General features: G+C 46.5%; 1 protein-coding gene across 1 annotated transcript; it reads left to right on the top strand.

Moving 5' to 3' along the window:
• The first annotated feature begins 437 nt into the window (after positions 1-437).
• LOC8024161 (dual specificity protein phosphatase CDC14AB) lies at positions 438-24,981 on the top strand. Its single transcript, XM_029991304.4, has 12 exons — positions 438-808; positions 1,287-1,459; positions 1,594-1,686; positions 2,579-2,658; positions 4,448-4,514; positions 5,613-5,763; positions 9,670-9,899; positions 12,183-12,322; positions 14,252-14,549; positions 17,135-17,259; positions 18,606-18,791; positions 21,184-24,981. Exons 1-12 carry the CDS (start codon positions 757-759, stop codon positions 21,221-21,223), a joined length of 1,635 nt encoding a protein of 544 aa, XP_029847164.1. The 5' UTR covers positions 438-756; the 3' UTR covers positions 21,224-24,981.
• Positions 24,982-26,414: the final 1,433 nt, after the last annotated feature.

Genomic DNA, 26,414 nt, shown 5'->3' with positions numbered 1-26,414 from the left:
CGTAGCATATCATGCTAAATCAACATGGACATGTTTCACGTATAAAACGGCAGCCGCCCATGGTGCGCGCGCAAACTGCCGAAACCGAAACTAAATTACCCGTCTGCGAATTCGCCTAATCTGCTCATCTGCTTCTCGAGTCGTATCTGCGAGTATCCTTGAGCTCAAGCGAACTACGCTACGCGAGGCGTGCTGCACGACGGTTTGTTGTCTCAAAGTCGCACGCCACCGAGAAATAATCGGTTGAGCGTGTGAGAAACACCCCTCCACCTTCGTATTTTCTTTTTTATTTTGTTTGCAACGTTCATCGAGGCGCGCGCGCGAGGCTGGTGAGGCGGCAAGGCATCGAGCAATGGCGGCCGCCCCCGACACCCCCATTGGCCTGCCTGCGTCACGTGGGCGTTGCTAGACGAGCGCTCATGGGTCCTTTTTAAATTTCTGCTGACGGCTGAGGAAAAAAGATGGCTGTGCGTTAAAAGGCGGTGGACAGCTGAGCGCCCAAGACCGAACCCAGGGCTCGACCAAGTACAAAATCTGACGGGAGCAGCCCAGCGCCGAGTGTTTGCGTCGAAATCTGCCGACGACCGCAGAGTTCGACTCGCAGGCGTCGGTCCGTCAGGGATGTTGCCCGGGCTGTACCCGTCGTAGTCGCTGCTGCAAACCCCGCGGGCGCCGTTTTGAAGGAACGCGGCAGCTCCTCGACTTCGGTAACCTCGCCGTCGGAAGAGGAACGCCGCCCGAACGCCGCCGGGAACCATGGAAGACATCAACAGCGATTCGATCATCCACTTGGCCGAGATCGTCAAAGGTGGGCGGTCTCGATGAGCTCCCCGCGGCGTAGGCCTAGTACGATGCGTTCGGACGAGCCCCCGAGCCCGTGGAGGTTTCGTTTCTGGAACCCGGGGTTCGGCGCGACGCCTGACCTCATTTCTGTTTTGGGGGGGCTTCCCGGGCCCGCGGGACCCGGGTGCAGTGACCGGGCTCGGGTCTCCAAGTTTTGAATTTAGGAATCGCGGGGCGCGATCTGGCGTTGCAATAATCGCGCGCCCGTTTTGAAGGAAACAGAAAAATGCCACGGTGGAAGAACCGCGCGATCGGTCGACCTAAATCAACCGACTCGATTCCCGCACTGTTCGTTCGTACTTGTTGTTCACCGGCTGAACACTGCGTGCATGCCGGACTCGGCGGCGTGAATGAAAGTTTTGAGTGCGCGCGCGTTCTTGTAGGGTTTCTTTGCTCACGACTTACAACTCCATTTATTTATTTTTATTTTTCTGTCTGTTCAGATCGGCTCTTCTTTGCGACCGCAAGGAGCACGGTCAAGCCGCGTTCAACGGCGCTCAGCCACGTCTTCAGTGTGGACGAGGAATTGGTGTACGAAAGCTTTTACGCGGACTTCGGCCCGCTGAATCTGGCGATGCTGTACCGCTACTGCGTCAAGCTCAACAAAAAGCTCAAGGTCAGTCTGTGTACACGGTCTTTCTGTCTCTTTTTTTTAAATTTTATTTTATTGTGCATTTCTGTGTTCGGTCGCATTATTAAAGGCTTGGATGTGCTGCCGAGCTTGAAGGCCATACTTTGTTGGAATCGCAGTCTTATGCCCTGGCGCAGAAGAAGATTGTGCACTACACAAGTAGCGACAGCAAGAAGAGGGTCAATGCAGCTTTCCTGATTGGTGCATATTCGGTGAGACACTCCGCATCAAACTCTTCCACAAGGTGTCTTTGGGTATTGAAGTGTGAAAAAATAAATTGTGGACGACTGTTCTTTTAACAGCTAGCATATGGAAAAGAAATGGATTGTTCTGCCAATAGACGTTAGTTGAACCCGCCGAATTTTAACTTCCTGAATCCTTATTAAAAAACAATGTACAAAATGCTTTAAAAAAAAAAAAAAAGTATAAAGCCTAGTTTTTGCTTAGATGCCAAAGATTCAGAGCTTTCACTACCAAATTCCAAAGTTCTAAGTGATTTTTAAAAATATTTCAGTAGGAAAATGACAACCGACACATAAAGATGAATGGCGTCGGCTGCCAAAAACGGGTTCCATTGTTTCATTGAAGTTTTCAGAAAATCACTCGTAACTTTTCGAAAAGGCGACGGCAAACTCCGAAACTTCTGCATCTGGTCCGGACCCCTAGCGCTGCATTTGGTCAAATGAGCGTCCAGCGATGCATGCTTCATTTCTACGACTATAAAATCTGTGTAAATATTTTTTCGGTGACACTCTGTACTATTTGGAGGTGCACTGGCTTCCACTGCACGACTGCTTGTTCGATAGAACACGATGAAAAATCGCGCACACAAAGACAAGGAGAAACGAAGCTAAAAAACAATTTGTTGAATTGTGGAACGAAAACTATGCTTGTTCAAAAGTTTATTTACTGCTTATTGATATTTCATGACTGTCATCTTAAATATTCCCGGGGAACATTGTAATATTTTTTGTTGTTCAGTTGTAATTCTCATTTTAGTTTGTGCGCCAAGGCGTTGATGTCCAAGAGAGTTGGGGAAGGGGGGTGTCTCAATATGGCATCTGTCGCACTGGTCACATTCAGCGACACGTCTCTTCTATGTAGGTGCTCTACTTAAAGCGGTCGGCAGAGGAAGCCTACCAGCCACTGGTGAATGGGTCCTACGCTTCCTACATCCCATTCAGGTAAATGTGCAGGAGTCTGTGGGGTCATTGAAATAACTTTAAAAAAAAAAATTAATTTCTCCTGGATTTCATACGCATAATTTGCGTGTGTGTCTGTGTAGGAAAGGGTCTATTTGCTAAGCTACTTTATTTTATTTCTTTTTATGTAAGTTTTAATACTACAATTTTTGAAGGAGTTAAACAGCTATGCAAATATTGCATTGTTTGAACAGGAATTGGGTCAAACTAGTGTTTGGTGGTAAAAAGAAAATTTTGTTGTATATTTGACGCCAATTTTCCTGCAGCTATTTCAAGTTCACTGGAATATTTAAGTTTCAGAAACAGGAACAAACTTTTTTTTACAAAAGAATCAAAATGAAGCTTTTTTTTTTTTCTTAGAAAAGAACAAAAATTGTTTAGAAGGTGACTATATGTTGATGGTATTTTACATTGTTGAAATAATAAACAGGGGTGGAGAAGACGGCACATCTTGTGCCATCTTGTACGTCCCTGTGTTTATTCTTTTGCTAACATATATTAAACAAAAAATTCCATTTGGCACTTATATGCGACTTGAGAAACAGCAGATACACTTTTTTTGAGCAGGGGAGAATGCCCAGACTGCAACTAGGTGCTCTTGTACAATTTTAGCATACCACCCATTCGACCTATTTGAAACAGCTCTCTTTTTTGTATCCTACGTGGAAAAACATCGGTTCTTGTGTGCCAAATTCTTTTAGCACATTCGTAGCAAAAGAAGACGAAACTGTGAGGTGCAAAAAGGAGTGCATTGGGGTATGTTACATAAGCATAGTTGTTTGAATGCAGGGTGTTTTTGACTATTGATCTTGATTTTTTAAGTATTTTATTTTGTCCTCGGAAGTTTAAAAGTCATAAAAAATTTCACAAGAGGGGAGAGTGCCACAAACTGGCCACATTCAGACCACCATGAAGTGGGGTGAACAGTCGGACAAAATTAAACTGTCCAGTGCGAAAACGTTTTCTCAGAATGTCCATGACGTATGCCCAGTGTTGGATAAAGTACATCTAAAGCTGAATTAATGTAGAGAGTTGGGCTAGTTGGTATTTGTTGATCATAATGTAAAAACAGCACAAACAAACACGGACGAAGGAGAAGAAACACGCAGACGGTACAAGCGCTGTAAATCTAAAGCATACTTGAAGTAAAGTACAAAGTAAATGAGGAGGTTATGTACTTCAAGTAAAGTAGAAAGTACATAGGGCACAATGTAATTGCAGTAAAGCACTATAAATACAATGTACTTTGAAAGTAAAGTAAAGACACTTTTTAACACAATCTTTCATTATAGAGAGCATGGCACCAGCCCCATAGCTTCCGTAAGCAGTCCTCTTGTGGAGTACCTCCTTTCCTAATATTTTTTACCTCCTCGCTTGCACTGACCGAGCAAGAGGTGTTCGGAAGGCTGCGGGAAAGCCGCCCCCAGTACAAACGAATCGATGCGTCGTCTGCTCGTGTTTCTGGTGCGAGTAGAACATCCCTGCCAGTATTTCTTCTGAGTTGACAAAGCATCATTATGTGATGCGAATTTAACAAGACCGAATTGGGGGAATGTACATTGAAGGTCGGGAGTTGCACTTTCCTCGGAAAGTACCAGAAAAAACACTTCACGGAAACTACATGTACATGTATACTCAAACAATGCCCTTTGAGTAAAGTATGTTAACTAAAGCACTTCCCAACACTGTGTTTACCATATGTGCTAGCAAAGTTTTTGGATATACTTTGTTAGTGAAGTGAGCCTTGAACCTGTGGTTTTGTCCCTGGCAGGGATGCCTCATTTGGTCCATGCACATACAACCTCACCCTCCTTGATTGTCTGCGTGCTGTGGAAAAGGTAACACATTTTTGTTTTCGTCTGCATTTGTTAACTTTATTAGCCTACTTTTAGGGCTCTTAGGGGCTGTGGCTTGACTAGGTACTGAGATAAGCTCAGGGTGCAGTCTTCGTATAAGTGACATGCTGACCTAGGGTCATCTCATTACCTTTCTAATTTCTGTTATTTTGCTCGTTCCTAAATTCAAGCTAAATACTACGACTATGCCATCTCTGAAGCATGAGCAGATTTTTCGCTAAACTTGTTCGAATCTAGCATGTATTTTTTAATGCTGATTTTGCGTCTGCAGTCAGATGTACAATACTTTTTTTCATACAACAAATGTAAGAAAGTATGTCATCGTTTGGTCATTTTTTCTAAGTTGTTAGGGTAAATGTTTGTTTAGAAAGAATTTTTTTTAACTGTATAGTATTATTCTAAAACTAATGGTAGATTGTTTATAGAGCAGATTTGTTTATTTATAAATACCCAAGTATTTTTGTGAAGAGACAAGGTAATAATAAGTTTTAGCCAGTTACATCTTTAACTCTTAAGATTAGGGCAAAAAGTACAGATTTGGGGCCAAGTCCAATTATTCCAGTAAAGAAATGTTCCAAGTTTATTGAAATCTGTTCATGAAAATATTTTCAGAACATCCATAAAACAATAATGGCACTTGGCAAAAAGAAAAAAAAAAAGGTAGAATTTGAATTTGGCAATTACACATTTTAATATTAACATTTTTGTACGATCATACAATAGCCTCAAGTAAAATGGTCATCTATCATAAAATATTAGTGGCAAGAGAAAAACACTTATCCATATTTTTCTCCGTTTTGCTGTTATCTATTGCCATGTATTTGCGTGCCAAACTTCTTTTTTCTCATCAACTATTTGCATATCTCTTCACTCGATGCCAGACTGCTATATTAAAAAAAAATGTGATAAAACCAAAACTATAAAACCAAAACTATTAAACCAAAAAAAAATTCTTATGTGCTTTGTAGCCTGTAGACAACACTTGTCAACGAAGGGTTATAACTTCTGACTGCTGAGCTTCCAACTTAGCTTGCAGTTTCGTTTGCTGGGGTTGAAACAGCGTTTCTTCTCTTCTGTCAGGCCATCAGCCACAAATTTCTGGACTTTGAAAACTTCGACCTTGAGGAGTATGAATACTACGAGAGGGTCGAAAACGGCGACCTCAACTGGATTGTGCCTCACAAGTTCATCGCCTTCTGCGGGCCTCACCCCAAGAGCAAAATTGAGAACGGTGGGTTTCGTTTCGCGACGCTGTTACCAGTCGGGTCGTCGCTCTGCGAGAACTCGGTTGAGGAAAGGCTCTAGTTATAAAGCATGTGACCTAAGTAAAAAAAAATAACAGAAGTCTGTTTACACTTTTTAAGAGTACCCAAGTGAAAGTAAAGCACTTTTATGAATAGCAGTATTCATTCACAAGCTGTCGTATGAAAAAAATGGTAGTGGTGCGTTGTTGAAATCACTGTAATGTGCATGTAAACTTCACTATCAGAAATAATTTTTAAAAATGTGCCTATAAACGCATGGGATCGGATGACCTGTATTATCTTGCACATAATGTAAACCTATCTTTAATGCGAAAGCATTAAAGGGGCGATGCAACGATTTTTGTATTTTCCGCAAATACCGCTCAGAACGGATCCCTGACGTCAATGACCTGTGAAATACCCGTTCGTTTTTCACCACACGCAATCGAAGTCCCAGAAAAAAAATAAAGGAAAACGAGCAGAGTTCACCCCCTCAACTCGCAGCCAGAACAAGCAGCCACGTGGTCTGGAGCCGATTATATGCCGCCAATGTTGATCATAGCCATGCGCTGGGGTTGGCAAGGCACAGGGCGCGTGCCGAGTTCCAGACATTGTTATGGTTTGGCTGTTGACGTCATTGCAGCGATTAAACACGGGTCACTAACCGAATGCTTCGGTTAGTCACCCGTGTCCACGCCATGGTCGGGTCCAATCTATGCGCCACATTCAAATATCGTCACTGGGCAGTACTGCTACCGCCCAGCTACGTCATCAGGTTTTGCGAAGGAGAGATTGAATGAAAACACTCGGTTTTGTCCTCAAAATTACAGCGCAACAAAGGAGTTTCTTGGTCAGTGGCGTTGCGTGCGAGTATCCTTGAGTCCCACTAGTGCCGGTAAGCTCGTGTAAAGTGAAAAGCATTCTAATTGAATGTCGTTGCACCGCGCCTTTAACTGTCTCATGGAGCGAAAGAGCTCTTTTGCATTGCTTCAATCATATTGGCTAGCATGCGTCCACAGCCAGCGGCAGCTTTTACATAGCTGCGATCTCATTGGCTAGCCCGCGACGTTCGTCCGTTCGTTGGAACTGATGCTGCTCGTCAGTTTCAACGACCGGCCACCTCATGGCGTTGCGTGTCTGTCAGTGTGCCGACAGCGAAAGTCGAAAGCCTGTCTTGTCTGTTTGTCTTCATTGTCCCTCTTTCCTTATCGTAAATCAGAAACCAACGCGCTCAACCATCTACAGCATGATTGATGTACATGCTTTCGCAGTCACAACTCATAAGAAGTGCTTAGCTGTACCTCAATCTTTTTTGTACCAATAAGTTGTGACTGTCACAGCTTGGATAGTTGTGTCTATATGATGAGAATGAAATCAAATCTCGCACACTCACCCTGTGCAGCAGGTGGAGAACCGATTACTGCGGTTTACATAAAAATAGCTGCGAATGAATTAACACTTAAAGTGAAAATTACTCCAAGACACTGAGCATGATACTCGGCGAGCAGATTTTGAGCGTAAATCTATTACTTTCAAAAATTGCTGGTTCTGGATGTTTTGGTTGTAAACACGGTTAGGAATCACGAGCACCGGCACGAGCCTAAGGCTTGAAAGTTTATGGTCACTCGTAAATTTGTGTAACGGGAGCATGTTTTCATACCTCTCGATTCATGAATTACAAAGCAATTGTGTGCTCGATTTCAAAGTGACGTCTTCTCGTCGTTCTCTGATCTCCTTCGGTAAATCACAAAGAGTCTCTACGTGCTGCACTGAATCGTAAACACGCCAGCTTTTTTACCAAAATGACATCTTCTTTGCGGCTGAGTAAACAATTTCAGGGACCCTGACATTGTATGTAAAATTAGCTTCAAAATAGACACTGCATATTCCTATACACCCAATGACATTGATAATCTAAATCAGGGTCGGCCAAGCCGCGGCTCGCGAGTTGTATGTGGCTCTTTGCATGTTAAAGTGTGGCTCGCAGCTTTCTCCCCTACAACCCCTCCCCCCCCCCTGCCACCCTCACGGTCACACGAGCACTTCCCCAAAAAGAGAAATGGAACGCGTTTTAAATCAAAGGACAGGTTGCGGTTTGATAGGCTTGTGCTACTGCTACCTCGCATACAGTTTGACTTCTTTTGACTTGGATAGATCAAAAGTAGTTCGAGCTTCGTTTATTGCTCTGGTCAAAAGTGCGTAGCCAGTGGCACTGGAACAGCAGAGGGGTGTGGGCGGACGTTTTTTCCAGGTGCACAAGCACAAAACTTTCCTTTCCGCCGTTCCGTCACTTTTCGTCGTCCCGTCACGTCCCGAACACTTCCGGCCCTCCCTGCCCTTGGCATTTTTAGGCTAATGAACCTTGCAGTGAAGCAAACTTTCGAAACTGCTCCTTTGCCGCCGTGGGTGCGTGTATCTGTGTTTGGGCACTTATACAGAAAATGCAGCAAAAAAAGGGGGAACTTTGATTATGCCAACAGAAAGTTAACATTATTGGAAACTCTAAAAAAAAAAAAATAATAAGAAAGAAAGAAAAATTGACTTTTTTTTTAATATAGCGGGTTTAAATAATGGTTAAATTAATTTTTTTTAATGAAATTTATAAATTTAAATAAATTATTTTGTTAAAATAAATTAAACTAAATTGTACCAAATATGTCACCAAAAATGTCAAAATGCAATATTTGTCATTTTTTATTTCTGGCATCAAATATGCCAACGCAGTTTAGTTTCAAGGGGAAAAAAAAAAAGTCTCGTGCCATACATTTTTACAAGAAAAATTACTGCAAGTGTATTTGTTTTTACCTATTGATAAAAACTGACAGAACTTTAGGTTCAAAAATCAAACAACCTAAAAATGTAGCATTTAATAAAAATATGGAGCACATTCACAAACAATTATACCCTTTCAGTTTTTATTCCTTCTATTTTTTATTCTTACTATTTGAAGTATTCATATTTACAAAACGCTTGCTTTAGCCAGACCTCGCTCCTGTTTAAAATTTTTCTGCGTAAAAACTATTTTTCTAAAAAAAAAAAAATTAAGTGGTTTTGTTTATTGCAGAAATTGGGATTTAGCATATAATTCTTTTAGGCGAATCGAAATACCCACTCCAACACCCGTGTTCGATTTCAAACGAAACCACCCCATTAATATTATTAATAACCTCCTGAACCTGAAGCCCATACACCCTGAGTTCACCTGGCCCACATGAGTTCACGTGACCTCAGGGGGGCCACGTGATTTCAGGGGGTCACGTGACCTTGGGGGCGCCACGTGAGCTCAGGGGGACCACGTGAGCTCAGGGGGGCCACGTGACCTCAGGGGGCCACGTGACCTCAATTGACCTCAGGGGGGGGGTCACGTGACCTCACGGTTACGCCGACGGCGACGCCGCTCAAGCCGGAATCGGGGCGCCTAAGAGCTGCGCCCTAAAAGTAACCGTTGCTACAAGGGCAACCAACAATGGTCGGTTAATTTATTTAAATTTTGTTATTAATACTAGTGCGAATTTCCTGAGGACGCTCTGGGCGACAAACTCATCATGGTCACTGACGGGATGAAAACAACAGGGAAGAGTTTTATTGTTTTGCCTGCAGCGTGAGCCTTTGACAGCGCTTTGGTGTCTCGTTGGCCTTGAGCGTGCACGCATCCAAAGCATGGAGGAAGGCAATGAGCGCATGCTGGAAGCCGGGTGTTCCAAAGAGACGCCTTGCCATTCTCAACTTGTCCGTGACTATTGTCTGTTAGTTAAAAAGAAGCGAAACCTTCTGAAAGAAAGAAGAAAAGCAAAACCTTCTGCGACTTTCCTTTGGTCGAAGAGCTTTGGCAGGAGCGCCCCTGCAGTCAAGTTTGAACTGGAGTTAACGCGTGCGTCCCGCCGCCCTTCCAGGCCACCCGTTCCACTCCCCCGAGACATACTTCCCGTACTTCAGCAAGCACAACGTGAGCACGGTGGTGCGGCTGAACAAGAAGATCTACGATGCCCGGCGCTTTGCCGAGCAGGGCTTCGACCACCGGGACCTGTTCTTCGTGGACGGGTCGACGCCCAGCGACGCCATCATGCGGGAGTTCATCGAGATCAGCGAGAACACCCCGGGGGCCCTGGCCGTCCACTGCAAGGTGGGGGGGGTGCCTCTCCCTCTTTTTGTCTAAACACCACTCCGCTCGTCAAAACACAAGTGGACCCTTTTCGAAATTTAGCGCCATCTGGTGGCTCGAAAAACGGTTTCAGTTTTGACGAACTAATGGCAGTCGTGAAACTACAGGGTGTCACAAAAGAAAATTTACACGGTCTTTTTTACTGCAAAAATCAACTGGGCATCGTCAAACGCTCATTCTCCGCCGAAAGGTAGAGCTAGAGGTCACAACCAGATGCCAAAGTTTCAGCCCGATCCGATAACTTAATAAAAAGTTATAAGTGATTTTCTGAAAATTTCAATGGGAAAATGGCCGCCGACAGAGCTTTCAAACACATGGGGCTCAATGGCACCAGAAACCGAAAACGGGCAAAAATGGGCTCCATTTTCCCATTGAAATTTTCAGAAAATCACTTATAACTTCTGATTAAGTTATCGGATCAGGCTGAAACTTTGGCATCTGGTTGTGACCTCTAGCTCTACCTTTGGGCGGAGAATGAGCGTTCGGCGATGCCTAGTTTATTTTTGCAGTAAAAAAGACTGTGTAAATTTTCTTTTGTAACACCCTGTATTTCATCAGTTTGCACGTCAATAACTGATGATAATTTATTGTGATATTTTTTTTATCTCTTTTAGTTTTGAGGGTGTGAACCTGATAAGTGACCAGTACACAGCGGCGACTGACCGATAAGCCCCTTAAAGGGAAGCTACGGAGCTTCTTGGAAAAAATGAGTTAAAAGTGAATTCTAGTGTATTTTTACCCCGTGAACCCGAATACCCAAACCATTTTCTGCGTAAGTATTGTTAAACTCGAGAAGAACGCGAAAGACAGTCGCTGTCCGTGACGTCATCGACGGCTCTTTTGGCTGCCCAAGGCTAGGGAGGCGGGGCTTCAGTCCTATTTTGAAATTGCTCGTACGGCTCTCCGGCGCGTCGCATTGAAATACAATTTTGATATCTGTTAATCTAAAGGCCAAATGAACGCAATTCAAGCGTTTTTTCTCAAATGTAGAAGTGCCCCATCTTCCCTTTAATTAAGTTTCCGCTATTGCAAGGCTTTAGAGGTGAACTTTTGCCAAGAGATTGATTGGACCATATTTTGAAATAGGTGCTTAAGCAGCCGTTGTATCTAATTCGTGTGCCGTGTTGTATCGGTGTTCGAACGCACAGGCCTCGTATATCTTCCACCTGGTAGTAGCTTCAACTTCTTCCTTCATCAGCCTCATGAAGGCCGCCATTAGTTTTGCCCGGGCGGCATACACTGAGATCATGATAGTGATCAAAGTCGCCTGTCTGAATTTCAAAAAGGGTCTGTTCCAACCTTGCGGTACAACAAGATGCTGCAGACGACTTCCGCGGCGACGTGATTGGAGGGAGTCTCATCCGGTTTCCAGAAATCGCCAGCCTAAATATGCTTCTCTGTCCCCAGTTTAAGGTCAGTCCAGCTGGAGTGAACTAGTCGAGGCCTGTCCAAGCGGAACACGTTTCTTGAATTTGTGGTATTAGCCGTACCGGAAGTGGAGGTTTTCCTCCGGTTCTGGTTCGATTTCGCGCATCTTTTTTTAGCTGGAGGGAAAAAATTCCCTTCGCTTGCGTCTTTAGACTGAGGCTTGGAGCGTCCTCATCATGTGGGGAATCCGGACTCTCACTCTCTGCTGGTTGTTGTCAAGGCCTCCGCTGTTCTCGTTGGTACCTCCCGAAAACAAGAAAGGGGAAGAGGTGACAGTGTGGTGGAAATTTACGCCGTTTGCGTGGTCAGTCTCCTCGCCGAAGACGAGACTGGATGGATTCAACTGGATTCAGCCGAGACCAGTTTTTTGTTATCTGGTTTTAGCTTGGCTGTTTTTTTATCTCGGCTGTTTTTGGGTTCGTACAGTCGAGCTGCTGCCCAGTCGTAAGATTTTCTTTTAAAAAACGTCGCAGTTCGAGGAATTCTCAAAATTTAGAGTGTAGCGGTTTGAGGGCTCTGGGAAATAGCAACCTGAGAAGATGGGTCTGTGATTTAAGCCCTCAGTGGGGATGGTGATTTATCAGAGAGTTTTGTTTCCTTTTTTTTGGTATTGGTTTGGTTAATTGCTGTTTGGGATCCTTTGTCGTCCTGTCGTGGGCAGTCTCTCCGCCATCGAAATTCCAAAACATTGTTGTCCCATATTGCTATGTCTGTCCAGCATGCTGTAGCAGAACACATCAATGACTGCTGAACATAGACCCCGACAGTAGTTTTGGGGGAGTGCTGTCCTGACCGGCCGGTTGGCGCGTGTTCCAGGCAGGGCTGGGCCGCACAGGGACCCTCATTGCCTGCTACATCATGAAGCACTACCGGTTCACGGCGGCAGAGTCCATCGCCTGGATCCGCATCTGCCGTCCCGGTTCCATCATTGGTCACCAGCAGCATTGGCTCGAAGGGTGAGTTGAAACGTGGCCGTTTCATACAGTTCCGAGACCGGGTAACCTTTAAATATATATATATATATATATGTATGTAGTTTTTTATTTACGCATCATTCGCATAAGTTATAACCAGGAAACTGCTGGAACAAATATTGTTTCCCAGAAAGTGGAAATGTGCAAGCAAGCAGGTGAACTTGCTCCATAATGAAAAATTCCGGGACTGAGTCGAGAGTGTTCCATAAAACATGGGAGTCCAGTGGTTTCTTGTGAAGAAGGGGCTGCGTATAGCATTTTTTTGGAATGTGATTTTTCTACATCGGACAAACGGTCCGCTGCTTAAATGATAAAATCTTGGAGCATAAAAGGGCGGTGAGAAGCAAGTCACAAACATCGGAGCTAGCAAAAAACACGTTGAAAAGTGTAATGGGTGCAAACCGGTATGTGAAAAAACAAGTGTCCTAAATAAAGAAAAAGAATTCAATAGGCAAATTGTGAAGGGAGCGATACAGATTGCTAGCTGTAGAAATTATGCAAATTAGCCGCTGTATTGTTGAATGGAGAGGTGGGAAGGTTTCTGCAGACGACTAATGGGGTTCAGTGGAAGGTCAGCTTAGTGAGGGTTCATTCTTTTGTTGGCCATGCTTGTGGGTTGGGGGCATGCCGTGTCAGTGGGTGTTATTTCTCGCTTTCGGTATTAGTATCTTGTTGCGAGGAGGGTGGACAGACGCATGAATGGGGTGACTTGGAATAAAACCAATAGCTGTGTTTCGAGACAGTGTGTGTTTTTGTCTGTCATCTATTCCCAGTCTCAGGTTTTTCGTCTTGCATTGTTTCCTAACCTGTGTGTATCTTCTGCTAGCTTTACTTTTGGTGTTTGACTGTTTCTATTTTTCTTATGACCTAATTTAGGAACCGTTGCTTTCTTCCCATGATCAAACTCAACCTTCTTTGTTAAGCATTGTCTTTATAATTGTAACAGGATATTGACACAATCTACATAGCATTTACACACAAGCCTCGCATAAAATTTTAATGACTTCACTCATCATGTCAATATTGAGCCCGTCTTTTTCCCATCGTTCAGTCTACGAAGATTGTTACACAACAGTTTGCGTGTCGTGATGAATTTTGTTTAAACCATTTTTTTATTGCCGAAAGCGAAGCAGTTATCATCTAGGTGTCTATTACCTTTTCTAGTGAAAAAGCCTACAGCCTTCTAAACATTAATGCACATACTAGGATATCATACTTATAAAACCCCAAGACAAGGGAAAAAGAAAAGGGGGGGGGGGGGGGGGGGCAACGCAGCGATGTGTTGAAGTCGTTGAGGTGTTCCACATTTTAATTTTTTAGATGTTTTATAAGTATGACCATTCACCAGTTCTCCTGCACTATTACCCTTATTTCAGTACTACAAAGTGTTTGGTTTATCGCTATGCATCAAAGGGTGGCAGAGTTCTGCCATAAAATGTTTGAGATGTGGATATATAAAAATTTTCAGAATGTTGGGAAGAGCAGGAGGGGGCAATTGATGCAGCCTTCGGTGTTCTCGGCGCTTTCTCCACCGCAGCAGCGATTTTGTTTGTGGAGATCGTGCAGTTCCGTTGCGCATACAAGTCTGCCAAACACAACAGTCTGGGACGTGGCACATTTTCAAAATCGGCATTGTCTTATCCAGTGGAGGCAAAACGTAGAGGTGGGACAGACATAGTAGAGATATAGGTCGTCAGCCAGACCGGTGGGCGGCGAAACCACCGCCGCCCACCGCTGTGGGAAGAACCCTGAAGGGTTGCTAAGGTCCGCTAAAATAGTGCTTAAACCGGAAAACCAGCTTGCTTAGGAACAGAGACGGTGAGGAAAATTTTGGAAGTCGGGGAACCCGGTTCAAGAACCATTGGTCCGGAGAATGCACACGCCACGGCCCGTCGTCTCGTCCTCGCGCAGAAAGCAGGACTACCTGTGGCTGCAAGGGGACATCTTCCGGTCCCAGCAGACGAGCAACCAGCGCAACAACAACAACGTGAACAACGCCAACAGCGGCAACGAGCGGGGCAGCTCCGCGCGGCGCTCGCTGTCGCCCCACAACCGAGGGGGCCTGGCGGCGCCCACGCTGGCGAGCGGAAGGCGCCAGGCGGGGCGCCGGACCCCTCCGGAGACGGAGGGTACCGTGAGCCACATCCTGGGCCGGGTGGACCGCTTCCACCTCACGGACCAGGACAAGAGGACCAGGCAGCAGCTTCAGGTGGGTGCGGACACTCGTGCCTCCCGTGCCACTGCGGTGCCTGTGGATCGTCTCGAAGCGGTGCGTTTGACATCGAAGGTGGTCGTCCCCAAGCAGCGACAAATGATGTCACAAGGGCAGATTTAAGGGGAAAGGAGAAGGGAGGAGGGAGGGAGGGGTGCAGCCGCCATCCCTAAGCCCCCAGGGGCAAGAGGGCAACTTTTTTTACGAGGCAAACAACATTCACAAGCTTGTTACTTTTTTTTTTTTTTTTAATAAAAAATGTTTAATTTGTGGTGCAATGGCATATATTAGGTTGGCAAAATAAGTCTGAGCAACGCGTCACCCATGACGTCAAATCTTCCTGTAGACCACCCACCCACCCAGCTGAATGCCCATCGCCCCCCACCTCCCAAGCGTGACCCATAACTCCAAACCTCAAGCTCGAGGCCTTTTCACATACTCGCACTTGCTTAGGAGCAATCTCTCACAATCTCTTAGGACGAGAGAATGTACTGGCACCCTGGTGCCATCTACGAGCCCGACCCCTGAGTCGCATTTGAGTAGAGCGAAGATTTTGCGGTATTCGCGCAATCTAATTTGCATACCGTCTACGAGAATCAATCATCTACGATGTCGTCGAAATACCTTTGAGCCAAGAAAGAAAGAACAATGCACGAAAAGAACAAGGGGATATTTGGGGAGACTGGGAGGGTTCCGCAGTTACCCGAAGGACAGCGACGGCACATTCTCTCGTCTCGAGAGATTTCGAGAGGTTTGAAGGCACGTTATCGCAAGCGGTCGCAAGTTTGGGAGCTGGTGTCGTCGAATGTCATAATCCTGGCGGTTCGTTGTGGAAATTATAGAAAAAAAGACATGAAAGATTGCAAGTGTTGCCGTCGTCGCGGCGTCCCGATTCCTAACCGCCAAATCTTTCGCGTACCGTCGAGCCAGCAAGCGACCCGCAGCGAAACGTTTGTCTGCAGCGTCGACTGCCGCTGCCCTGACACCACCGGGTTCGCAATTAGTTACGGTACAACGCTTATACCACGTCATCAGCAGGAAATCGAGGGGCCACTTTTTGAAGTGCGGTGAGCGCATTGGTCGGATATGCATTCCCGGCACTCTGGCGTCATCGATGTTCGGACGTGTGCGTGTGGTCGTTCGCTTGCAAGTTAGCACGAAGCGAATCTGCATGTGTGCAGCAGCCAACGTGTGACCGCTCTGGTGATGGCTAAAGTCACTGGATTTGGGAAAGTAGCGCCATCGCCTTTCCACCTGCTAACTGGACACAAATAAATACCAACATACAGAAGACAAAACCTCTCAAGCTGATTGGCTCACCACTGTCGGTTACTAAGGTGATTGCCATTTTGGACCCTTTCGAAGCTTTGAAAGGGTCCACCTTGAGAGGTTTTGTCTTCTGTATGTTGGTGTTTGTTTGTGTCAAGGTAGCAGGTGGGAAGGCAATGGCGCTACTTTTCCAGATCCAGTGATTAACTGTATTAATGAACAAGTCGTCACCAAAAAAGTCGTAAACGTAAAAAAAGCCTCTAATGCTGTTCAAACATTTGTCTACAGATCTCGAAAAACAGCGAGTGCTCATATTGTTTGCGCCTGTGAGTGACGTGCACAGGGTGTAATATAAATTTTGTAACATCTATATTTTGTGGAGCACGATACCTAAATTACATTACGTATTATGAAGAAGAAGAAAAAGAAAACTGGGGGACGCTTAAACTTTGCCTGTGAAGCGCAATAGCATTATTGAGTCCTGTTTGCAAAGCCTTCTTATATAAACGCATGCTCATTCCCAAGCTGTGCAAGGGTGTATGTGTGGTCCCATAATGCAATGCACGCAGCCATGTGTGACGTCACGTGTGACGCCGCACATGGCTGTGCCGACACCGACGCCAACGCATTGCATTTTCTGCAACACGAGTTACTAAACGCTATCGCGTTAAAAACCACGAAAGTGTGGTCGGTGACAGGCCGAGAATTTGACGTGCGTTCTGCCCCCATATCGAGCTTTCTGCCGTTGGTAACACTTTGTCGCGCACACGGCTGAAGGGCGGTGAGAGGCGGCAGGTGCCTGCCGGAGGTGGAGCTTCCATCGAATTCTTAGTCTTCAACTGGCGAGCATCTTGAAGCGATACCTTTAAGGAGTCAGTTGTGCAGAAAAGCCGGCGTCGGTGTTGGATTTCGGTGTCTGCGTTGGCGGGCCGGTAAAATCCTGATTGGTCTATAAATAATTCATTTGCCTTAAAGAAAGAATTTGAAGAATTTTGGGTGGAGCGGGATTGAACCCACAATCTTTGCCTTGGAAGCCAAAGACGCTACCCACCACACCACATAGACACGCTTCAGTGGCTTGGAAATGATCGGGGGTGTATATTTGGCTATCGCGTTCCACTCTTAAATGCGAAGCTTAAGCCTCCTCTTGCAAATTTGTGGGATTATTTCCAGTTTGATTCAGAAATTACGTGGCTCCGGTTACGATGCACTAGACGCACTACGACGTTCGGTTTCGACGGCGATGGGCCTTCTGCTGTACGTACGTCGCAGCACCAGAAATGCGCAGCCGCAAGAAATCTCTTTGCGGACAGGTGGATCGAGCAAACAACAACAGCGGCGGAGACTCGGAGGAAGACCTGACTCAGGGGGACAAGCTGAACAAAATCAAGGCCCAGCGCAGGCATCCGAGGTCTATGACGACCGGAGTTCCGCTCGGGTAAGTCTCGGCCTCCGGAGATAGAGCCGCAGCGCCGCGGGGGATTCTGCGGGGCCTGCATCAATGGGGAAAGCCCCGAATTTTGTATCCTCTTCGTAATCTTCCCTCGACTTGTTCAGCAACTTTTCCGTGTACGGTGAGGGTAATCGAGTGAAAACTAAAGACGTAGAAGCGCATCAAGGACATGTAGCGTCGCCGCCACGGTGGAGTTTCCTCGTGGGCGGCGCCGCACTTCCCATTGGCTGTCGCGAGTGATTGTGATTATAGCGATGACCAATATGGCACTTGTTGAAAGTCACTGTACAAGTCTGGGTGCATGAACACTGAGGTTATTAAAGGCCACTTCACAGATACTCTGCCGTGTATGGTCAAGACTCTGCTCCATATGACCAGGCCTTTTCCTGTTCACACACCCAATGCAGCGCCAACTTCGGCACTTAGTCCGCACTAACACTAGCTCTGATGCACTGCCATCTTTGTGCTATCTTGGCACTGGACTAAAAATAAAAAGTAGGCATTTGTGTTTAGGCAGCATAAGGTCAGTTTGTCTTTGAGGTATGGTGACACTGGTTTACACTTTAAATTAGAAATTTAGCCAGTGCAGTACAACTGCTAGCCTGAGGCCTCTAACGCGTGCATCGTGCAGCAGTGATGCACGATTACATTCCCGTACAATGCTTATTCAGATTGAAAGAGACAGGAATGGGAATTGGGGCGGGGGTCCCCGGGTTCCGCAGCACAAAATCTCCACTCCATGTGCTCCGAGCTGGGGTGCACCGCCTCATGGATAAAGCAACCCTTTATTCATTCAAAAACTTATTCTACGTACTAAATTTTGTTGGGTACAATGCCATAAATATTTTACAGCGACAGCTGTCAGTGGCCTGTTCCCCGGTTTTTCGGCGTAAGCGTAAACGAAAAGTTTCCCTGCTAAATTTTGTGGAAAAATTGATGTCACATGATCTATGCACCAACTCATTACGTCACGTGACCTTTGCACCAATTCATTTTCCCCGCTAAGTTTAGCGGAAAAATTGACGTCACGTGACGTATGCACCAATTCAGTTTTCCCGCTAAATTTGGCGAGAAAACACATCTCGACCTTAAAATCATATATATCATCAACAGTGTATCAAAGCCAAATCAATGCAGCATCATTTCAATATTAGCTCACCGTATGACGCATGATCAACGCAATGTCTATCGACTGTCACCGTCACGTTGTCGAACGAGCTGCATAGCTGTCGCTGCCTAAACGCGTCGCGTCGCGCGATCGTCTCTCAATCGTTTTGGTAGCCTGGACTGACGTGTCCGTTCTCCCGGTGTCCGGTTGCCCCTTTCCACAGTGGGGAAGACGGGCGTCCCCAGCGGAGGGCGTCCTCTCAGCCCCTCAAGGTCCCTCCAGGCACCCTGGGGACAGTCCCCACCGCGGGATACGCGTCCCCGCTCAAGGCCCTCCGCGGGGGCGGCCGCAACGCGACCATCGGCACCTCGGGCCGACGGAGGGCTTCGGGGTCGCCGCCCAACCGCAGGTGGGACGCTTGATTTTGATTGATCAATCGATTTGTTCATTTGCATCGGGTACTAAGTGCACACTACTAGAGGCACGTGGAAAAAAAAAAGGTATCGCGAGGACAGCCTGACGAAGCCGCAGCACGAGCAAAACCACGAAATTTGATTTCCACCGTTACAAGACAAAATGAAAAGTAGAGCTTAGAAATAGCATTAGCAAGAAACCAGCAAAAACATTGTCATACAGTTCTATTTTCAGCACGGTTGCAGAATGTACAGACAGAAACAGATTAGCATAACAGGGTGTCCCCCCAAAATATTTACAGGCTGTTTTTTTTTACGTAAAATAAAAACTATGCATCGCTGAACGCTCATTCTTCGTCCAGATCTAGCCCCGGCAGTCTGAACGATATGCCAAACGTTCTGAACTAACCACCATTTTGTTCAAAAGTTACGAGAGATTTTCTGAAATTTTCAATTGGAAAATGGTGGTCGACAGAGCTCTCAAATGCGTGGAGCTGGATGGCGCCAGTTACCGAAAACGGGCAAAAGCAGGCCCCATTTTCCCATTAAAATTTTAAGAAAATCAATTGTAACTTTAGATTCAGATAACAGTTAGTTTTGAAGCTTTGGCATCTGCTTCGTTGTAAACGTTTTTGTCAATTTAGATTTACTCGAAAAACATTGATATTCGAGGTTACGACGACACGCAAAAGTGCCAGGATAGTACTATTTCATGTTGGTCTGTGCTTTGCATCTTAAAATGGACCACAGTGAATGCTGTATGTTGTCGGAACCGATTCGTTGAATTGGTTTGCTGCCGTCTTAGTTTTGCACGGTGCTGCACGACGTCATCGCTGTTTCATGATCAGTTGCATTGCCTCCCCTCCTTCTTCCCTCTTTCTTAATTTTTATGCATACCTTCTTGACTTTGTTCGCGCTAGCACCGCACACGCTGTCTCCCTAAATGCCTGCTTCTCGGCTTGTGTTTCAGCAAAAAAACATCCCTCAATTCGTGTATAGCTCAAGCAGTAGCCTGCAATTTCACGTCTGCGTAACTGCGACAGAAGTTGCCGTGACGTTCATTTCTCTGCGTCCGCTCCCTTCTTTCCCGCTTGGTTACGTCTTCTTGCACCCTTCAGCCGAGGCCACGTCTGACGGAACTACCTGCATGCCTCTAAAAATTGACTCTGGCGTGCTTGGAAAGGGCTGCTGTCTCCGCTTGCTGCACACGTCTGGAGGCCTCATTCCTTCTTCTTCGAGTATCCAGCACGGCCGGACCGTGCTGCTGTCACGATCGTGCTGCATACAGCAGTTGATTAAATGGTCTCCTCGTGGTTTGGGTGTATACGTGTTTTAAATAACAGAGTCGAGTAAAACCTGAAAACAGCATTCAGCATGTCCATGTTTGTCTGTCTTGATTTGGCTCTGACATTATAACTGGAGGTTACATAGTATAACACTTCCTGGTCGACAAACTTTTTTTGTATTGGATTATCGCACATGCGGAGTAAAAGCCTGAAAAATATCTGGGTGCAGCATATTTTTCTTACGTCGTTTGTGGCAGTTTGAGCTCCTCGATGTCGCATTCTTTTACACGAGCGTGGCGGTGGACGAGATGCGTGCCGTGCGCAGTAGGCCCTTTCCGGAATTCGGTGCCACCTGGTGGCAGTGGTTGAAGCTGCCAGACTGAATTTCAGAAAGGGTATATTCTGCGAAGATTGTCCGCCCCAGCACCGAACTGAGCCATCAGGAATCTCGCTCGCGACACCTGCCTCATCACATGTGCGCAAAAATTCACTCTTGCTCTTGGGCTGTCCATGCGGGACAGATTTGCTGCAATCATAGCGTTTGTTGTATTGGGAGTGGAGGCCTGCTTCAGATAGGGCAATTTCCCCAAAAATTTCAGGGTTGCTGGCGAGTTGTTCTCTATAACTCCCTAGATCCTTGCACTGCGATAGAAATTGCTGGGATTGAGCCCGGCTCAAAACAGGCAAGTGACTCTAACAACTCGGAGACTTGTGAAGCGGCAGAAGCCGATCAGAGGCACTATATTTTCACGTGACCCCACCTGTGGTGGTACGGTAACTGGACAGAGGTTAAACTTGGTTTTGGTATTAAATAAATTGTTTTCTAGACTAGGTAGTTTCAGGGAGACGGAAAAGTATTCTTAACTCCATTAATCTATATATAAACACGTTTCGGACATGTATCTTTGTGTCTAAAAGCGCAATACGTTTAAAATGTTAATGATGATGATCACAAAGTAGGGCGATTCAATCTTTGCCGCGTGTTGCCGGCGTTGCGACTTCCAGACCATGGGGAAAATAGCACCATCTGAAGCAGGCCTTAACAAGTTTGTTGGAAGTTGGAACTGTGTGATGCTTATGGTGTGCATGTGTTTGTGGCCAGCGGTGCCAAGGCCCCCGGCAAGGGTTCCATGCCCAGGTGACCAGCAGCGGCCACCCGGAGGCTTTCCCCCAGACCCCTAAGGCGCAAGAAGAGGTCCCCCGGGGAGGCGCCGCTGCCCTTACCTCGAAAGCGCCCACGGAGGCCGCCTAGGGTGGCCGTGGTGCCCACCTGAGGCAGGCGTGCCCGGGTCGGCCTGCACCACTTCCTTCCTTCCCCTCCCCCGCAAAGAGAGAAACCCCCGGCCGTCGATTTTGCCCCAAAGTACTCTATCGCCTCGGGCCATTGTTCCATAGGAACTCTTCAAATGAAGTCGCCCCTCCTCCCCTGGAACGGTTGCAGATCGCCTGGGAAAATTTTAAGGAGACTAGGGAAGCTATAGAACACGTCGGAAAACTAGGGAAGCCCTGGGGAAATAGGGAGGCCTTAGGGAAACTATGGAAATCCCCCAATAAGTTTTGGAGAAATTAGTGACGCCTTGTGGGGACAAGGCGTCACTAATTTCTGGCAAAAAAGGCAAAAAGTTAAAAACTTGTAAAGAAACTGCGGTAGTTTTACAAAATTTGTGGTGACACTAAACCTCTAGAAAAGTTGTTGCGTATTAGGGAAATATCACAAAACATTCCGAGCGCGTTGTGGTGCCAAACATGCCAAATTGAGTCAGGAAACTGAAATCTTTGAACCAAAATCTCTGGGCTTTCCCTAAAACGATTTGGGGATGGTTGGCACATGAGGACTATAGCTACTCTATTCTGCAGGTGTGGGCCACTGGAGTTATATATTCATCAAAAATGTTCCTAGTGGTCTGGTACCCAATTTCCCTAGATTTACCACCCAAGTTTCTCAAGTTGATGAATTCTACCCAATTGGGATACCAGACTTCCCTAGGCTGGGCACCAATATTCCCCAGGTTTGGGTCTAGTGCAGGGACATAGCATGGAAGCCACTTGCAGCGGCATTTTAAAGACCGACTGTGGTGAATCTGAATGGTGTTTCTGGGGAAGCACACTGGATGCCAGGAAATTATAATTTAGCGAAATTGTTCCGGAATGACTACTGTTCCCTAATGCCTGCACACTTTACTCACAAATTGTGCACCCCAAGCCTGAACCTTGGGTCACGCTCGAGTGAGCTCCCGCTTTTCCCTGCGAGACAAAGAGGGAAGGCGGCCTGTCCCCATTTTACTGGGAGTGTCTACATCATATGTACATTGTTTCTTGCCCCCATCGCTTGTCCGGTGTACAGTGGTTGCACCAGAAACCATTGTAACATTTACAAACTGTGTTAGTTTGTATTCTGAGAAGTGTGGTGATCCATGACATGTGCCGAGTGTGTTATTTGCTAGCATAACTTTTAGTTTTATGCGTTGGGGGCCCCACGTGATTGGACGGTGCCTTGTTTTGCGTAGGGTGCCCTCGTGCGGTGTCACCTAGTGGCCGCACACTAGCTTCGTTCGATTTACCTGCACCGGTGCAGAAAAGTGTAGGGCTGTGCACTTCCAGTATGTGTATTTAGATACGACAGGAAGTACACAGCTTACACTTTTCTGCACTGGTGCAAGAGGTACAGGAAAATCGAACGAAGCTACTGATGGTGCACCAGTTTTGCGGCGTCGACCGAAAAGCAGCGGTCCGGTAGGTTTTAGCTGTGAAAGTAGACCAGCTCATTGTGCTTTGTTTTAGCAGACAGTAATTTTAGTCCTAACAGACGGAGTAGAGTTTTGTGCCTTGGTGTGAAATCATTCTCGATTTTATCCGCGGCTTTTGCGTTGACTCCCGTTTTGCCGGTTTTCATGACGTTTTTGAAAGTGTGTGTCTCGCCTGGTGATTTTTGTCAGGTGCCACAAGCAGAGAGGGGCCTTTGCGGTCGAAACACACAACTGTTTTATGCGCACAAAACACTGCACAGACGGTACTTCTCGAGACAACTTTGGCCAAAAGAAAACATAACGTACGCCGACGTGCGAATTAAGCGTCGACGCTTCACGAAGGTCCGTCGCCGTAATCATCAGTCACGCGTAACATTGCACGCCCTTAACGCCGCGCAACGCGGAAAAGTACAATGCAGCTGTTTTCACGATTGCAGGAAGCGCCTCAAACGGTTCGTCGCCCGTGTAATATACTTGAAAAGCGGAAGGCATCTGCATTTTTCGGGACCGACCTCCGAGTCCACGCGTCATCGGCCGTCGCGTTTTCGATGGCCGCGCCACTCCACCCCGTGCAGTTCATCGACTAATTTATTTTCCCATCCTCATATATCGGTGTGCCGTCCCCCCATCTCTGTTTAGAGCTTGTAAACTCGTGCCCTCCGTCTCGACTTCCATATCCCCCCGGCGACCGTCTGGTCGGCGTTGAGAGATGCGGGGAAGCTATGAAAGGAGTTCAAGTGCCTGCAGGCGACTTCCCAGCGCGGAATCTCCGGTTCCGTGCGTGTTCCTCCCGCGGTCGTTGCTGTCTCTCCTTTTTTTTTTCTTTCTGCTGCGCGTTGCCGTCGGCAGAGTTTCCTCACCGAGTTTCTGCTCCCTCCTTTTGTCGATAGAGTCGACTGGAGTCATTGGATAAGCTACGCTTCAGAGTCCCGACACTTCTGCCATCTCGATGCGTGAAATCGTCGTTGCCAGTCGTTGCGACGCCTTTTATCCAAAATCGCGGGAAACGGCAAACCGTGTCCTGCGAGGTTGTGTTTTCGGGTCGGAAGGATTGGCAGTTGCGCCCAATCTACGTTCGGCGCCAAAATGGTGGCATCCACGGAAGAATCTGGGGATTAGAGGGCCGACACTCTAGGCGTAGCGTATTCGGTGGCCCCAGGGCCGACGTATCCAGCCGCGTTTCTCGGTTAAGTGGAATGTGCTGTGATTTCATGCTTGTCACGCGTAACATTGCATTGTTTTACTCTCTCAGAATATTGCATAGTAACGGCTGGGGCTGCCGGGCGTTTCCAGGGTGCAAACACCTCTGTCGTCTGCTGGCCAAAACGGCAGACGACGACAGAAACGTTGGCTCTCAACGGGGGCACGAGAAAGTGCAATGCAAGAGGGTGTACGGTAACATTGAGTCTCTTTTAGCCGTCGCAGTGAAGAAGAGAGGTAACGGCGAATTTCGGCTTCAATGCACTGCGGAAGACTAGCAGTGATGCGGCGTTGTTCGATTCACAGGACGTCCGCATGCGGTTTGAACGGACGTTAAAAGCCTTCGTATGGCACATCTCAGTGGCTTGCGTTGCCCGGAGCTTTCTCAAAGATGGCAAATTATTTTGTCTCACTCAGCTAGGAAAATGGAATGCTCTACCCTGGAAATGTTCGATGGTTCCTGCAATTTTATTTATTTCGGGACGTTTCACAAACGTGGTCGTCGCCGGAAGACAGCCAGGCCGTCGCTCGAGTCGCTGCGAACGTTGATTTTGCACGACGGGCAGCGCAGCGCACACGCACATTGCAAGGGAGTACAAACGACGCCCGCCGAAGTGCATCCGGCGTCCGCTTCTGCTTGCGCGGTCTTCTGGTTGTGTGTGCGAGGTGCCAAGCTCTGTACTTGTTTTGCAAGATCCATTAGCGACAATTCTCTCGTAATGTTCAGTGGAGTGTGAGCTCGTATCAAATGTCTGTACTTTCGTGAACTTAACGGTGTCCTGTACCCTCTCGTGTTTTCTTTTCCAAAGCTGCGCTGTATTCTCGCGGTATTTGCTGTTTACGCGTTTTAACGAAGTGTCCTGTACAATGTTGAAAACATACAAAAAAAGTGAGTATTTTAGACAAAAGTCTTAGCAGATTAACAAAAGTGTAATACACTATAGTTTTTATAACACTGGTGTCAGTCTCATTCTTTCTTCGTTTGACTGCGTGCTATTAGGGAGGAGGGCAGACCGTGACGCCCCAAGCGGTTAACTTTAGAACTACACGGATGGGGACAATAAATAGAATGACTCGGCGCTCGGCCGACATAACTGAACGCGGCGTCAGCATTCGGCTGGAGTTCGTGTTCTCCGGTGAGGGGGAGGAGGGGCTCTTTTTTTACCACTCCGGCCTGCATGAACAATGCAGCATGCACAGTGCCCAGCTCAGCACAAAAGCCCAAGTGGGTCAAGTTCGCATCCTCTGAAGACTGCTTTCGGGGGAGATCTGGCACTTAACGTCATTTCACTAATTGTTGGTATTTTTTTCATTACACTATGCCCCGCGCTCTATTAAAAAAAGAGGACACAAACATGCCCACAAGACCTGTGGACATGTGCATAGGCCTTGCGTTGGGTAAACAGCAAAATGTGGGGGTGACAAACAAGTCAGAGCGCCCCCTTTAGTTCGATCTCCTGCCCAATTGCGAGGCAGTGTTGCTGGTAACAGGAGCGAAGAAGCATATTAATGCGGTTTTATTTTCATCCTAAAGCCATTACTGCTAAGAATGTTTCTGGTTGCATGTGGAACCCTTGCCTGTTATCTAGGAACTTGAGTTTTGCTTGATGTCACCCAAGTTACATTAATCTTGGAAGTGGCAACATCCGAACTATGGTTAGTTGCGAGTGTTTTTTTGTTAGTGTATTGATTGAATTTCGAGATGTTTCAAAACTAGTTGTACTTATCTAGTGGGATATAGTATTGTTTTGAATATTTCAATGTTTCTGCTGCATTAGTGTGGGTAAAGGCGACGGACATCAACTCCTACCGCCCCATAAAGGCCCGTTCGCACTCTTGCAACCGAGTACGACCGAGAGAGATGAGATCTGTTAAAACTTCTTAAAATTTCTTGGGACGAGAAAACACACTGGCATGCTGGCGCCATCTATGCAGTGACCCTGGAACTGCATTTCAAAAGAGAATGTTTTGCGGGATTTTTGAGGTCAAATGTGCAGAATACCTATATGAAAGGCTCGTATATAACAACAAAAGTTTTTCAAGCCAAGAAAGAATGGATAATGTGTGAGAGAAATAGAAAATATGCCGGACCGCCAAGTATACTGCTGCCCAATAGATGGCGCCAGTGTGTCCTCTTGTAAGAGGTTTGAAGGAACCCAGTTGCAGAGGTCGTAAGAGTGTGAATGGGCCTTAATGGTAACATCTGTCTTATACAGACTAGTGATGCAGGTGATGAAGGGTAACGTAGAAGAATAATTTTCGCAAGGATGGGAGACAAGGTGGTTAGTACACAGTTGCACAATGTGTTGAAATAGCGAAGACGAGCCAACGACCGTTATGGATGGCAATTTTGGAGATATGGGCATATGACAACATTCTTTAAATC

This window comes from Ixodes scapularis, unplaced genomic scaffold (genome assembly GCF_016920785.2).
Source record: "Ixodes scapularis isolate PalLabHiFi unplaced genomic scaffold, ASM1692078v2 PGA_scaffold12__126_contigs__length_90152505, whole genome shotgun sequence".
Taxonomy (NCBI): Eukaryota; Metazoa; Arthropoda; class Arachnida; order Ixodida; family Ixodidae; genus Ixodes; species Ixodes scapularis.
Note: the sequence above shows the minus strand (reverse complement) of the source record. Positions and strands in the feature narration are given on the sequence as shown.

What these genes read in the sequence shown, in the direction of transcription:
- LOC8024161 (XM_029991304.4), top strand. Translation starts at nt 757, where the DNA reads ATGGAAGACATCAACAGCGATTCGATCATCCACTTGGCCGAGATCGTC. An exon ending in TCCTGATTGGTGCATATTCG is followed by an intron (nt 1,687 to 2,578) that starts GTGAGACACTCC and finishes TCTTCTATGTAG; the next exon opens with GTGCTCTACTTAAAGCGGTC. An exon ending in GGGTCGCCGCCCAACCGCAG is followed by an intron (nt 18,792 to 21,183) that starts GTGGGACGCTTG and finishes GTTTGTGGCCAG; the next exon opens with CGGTGCCAAGGCCCCCGGCA.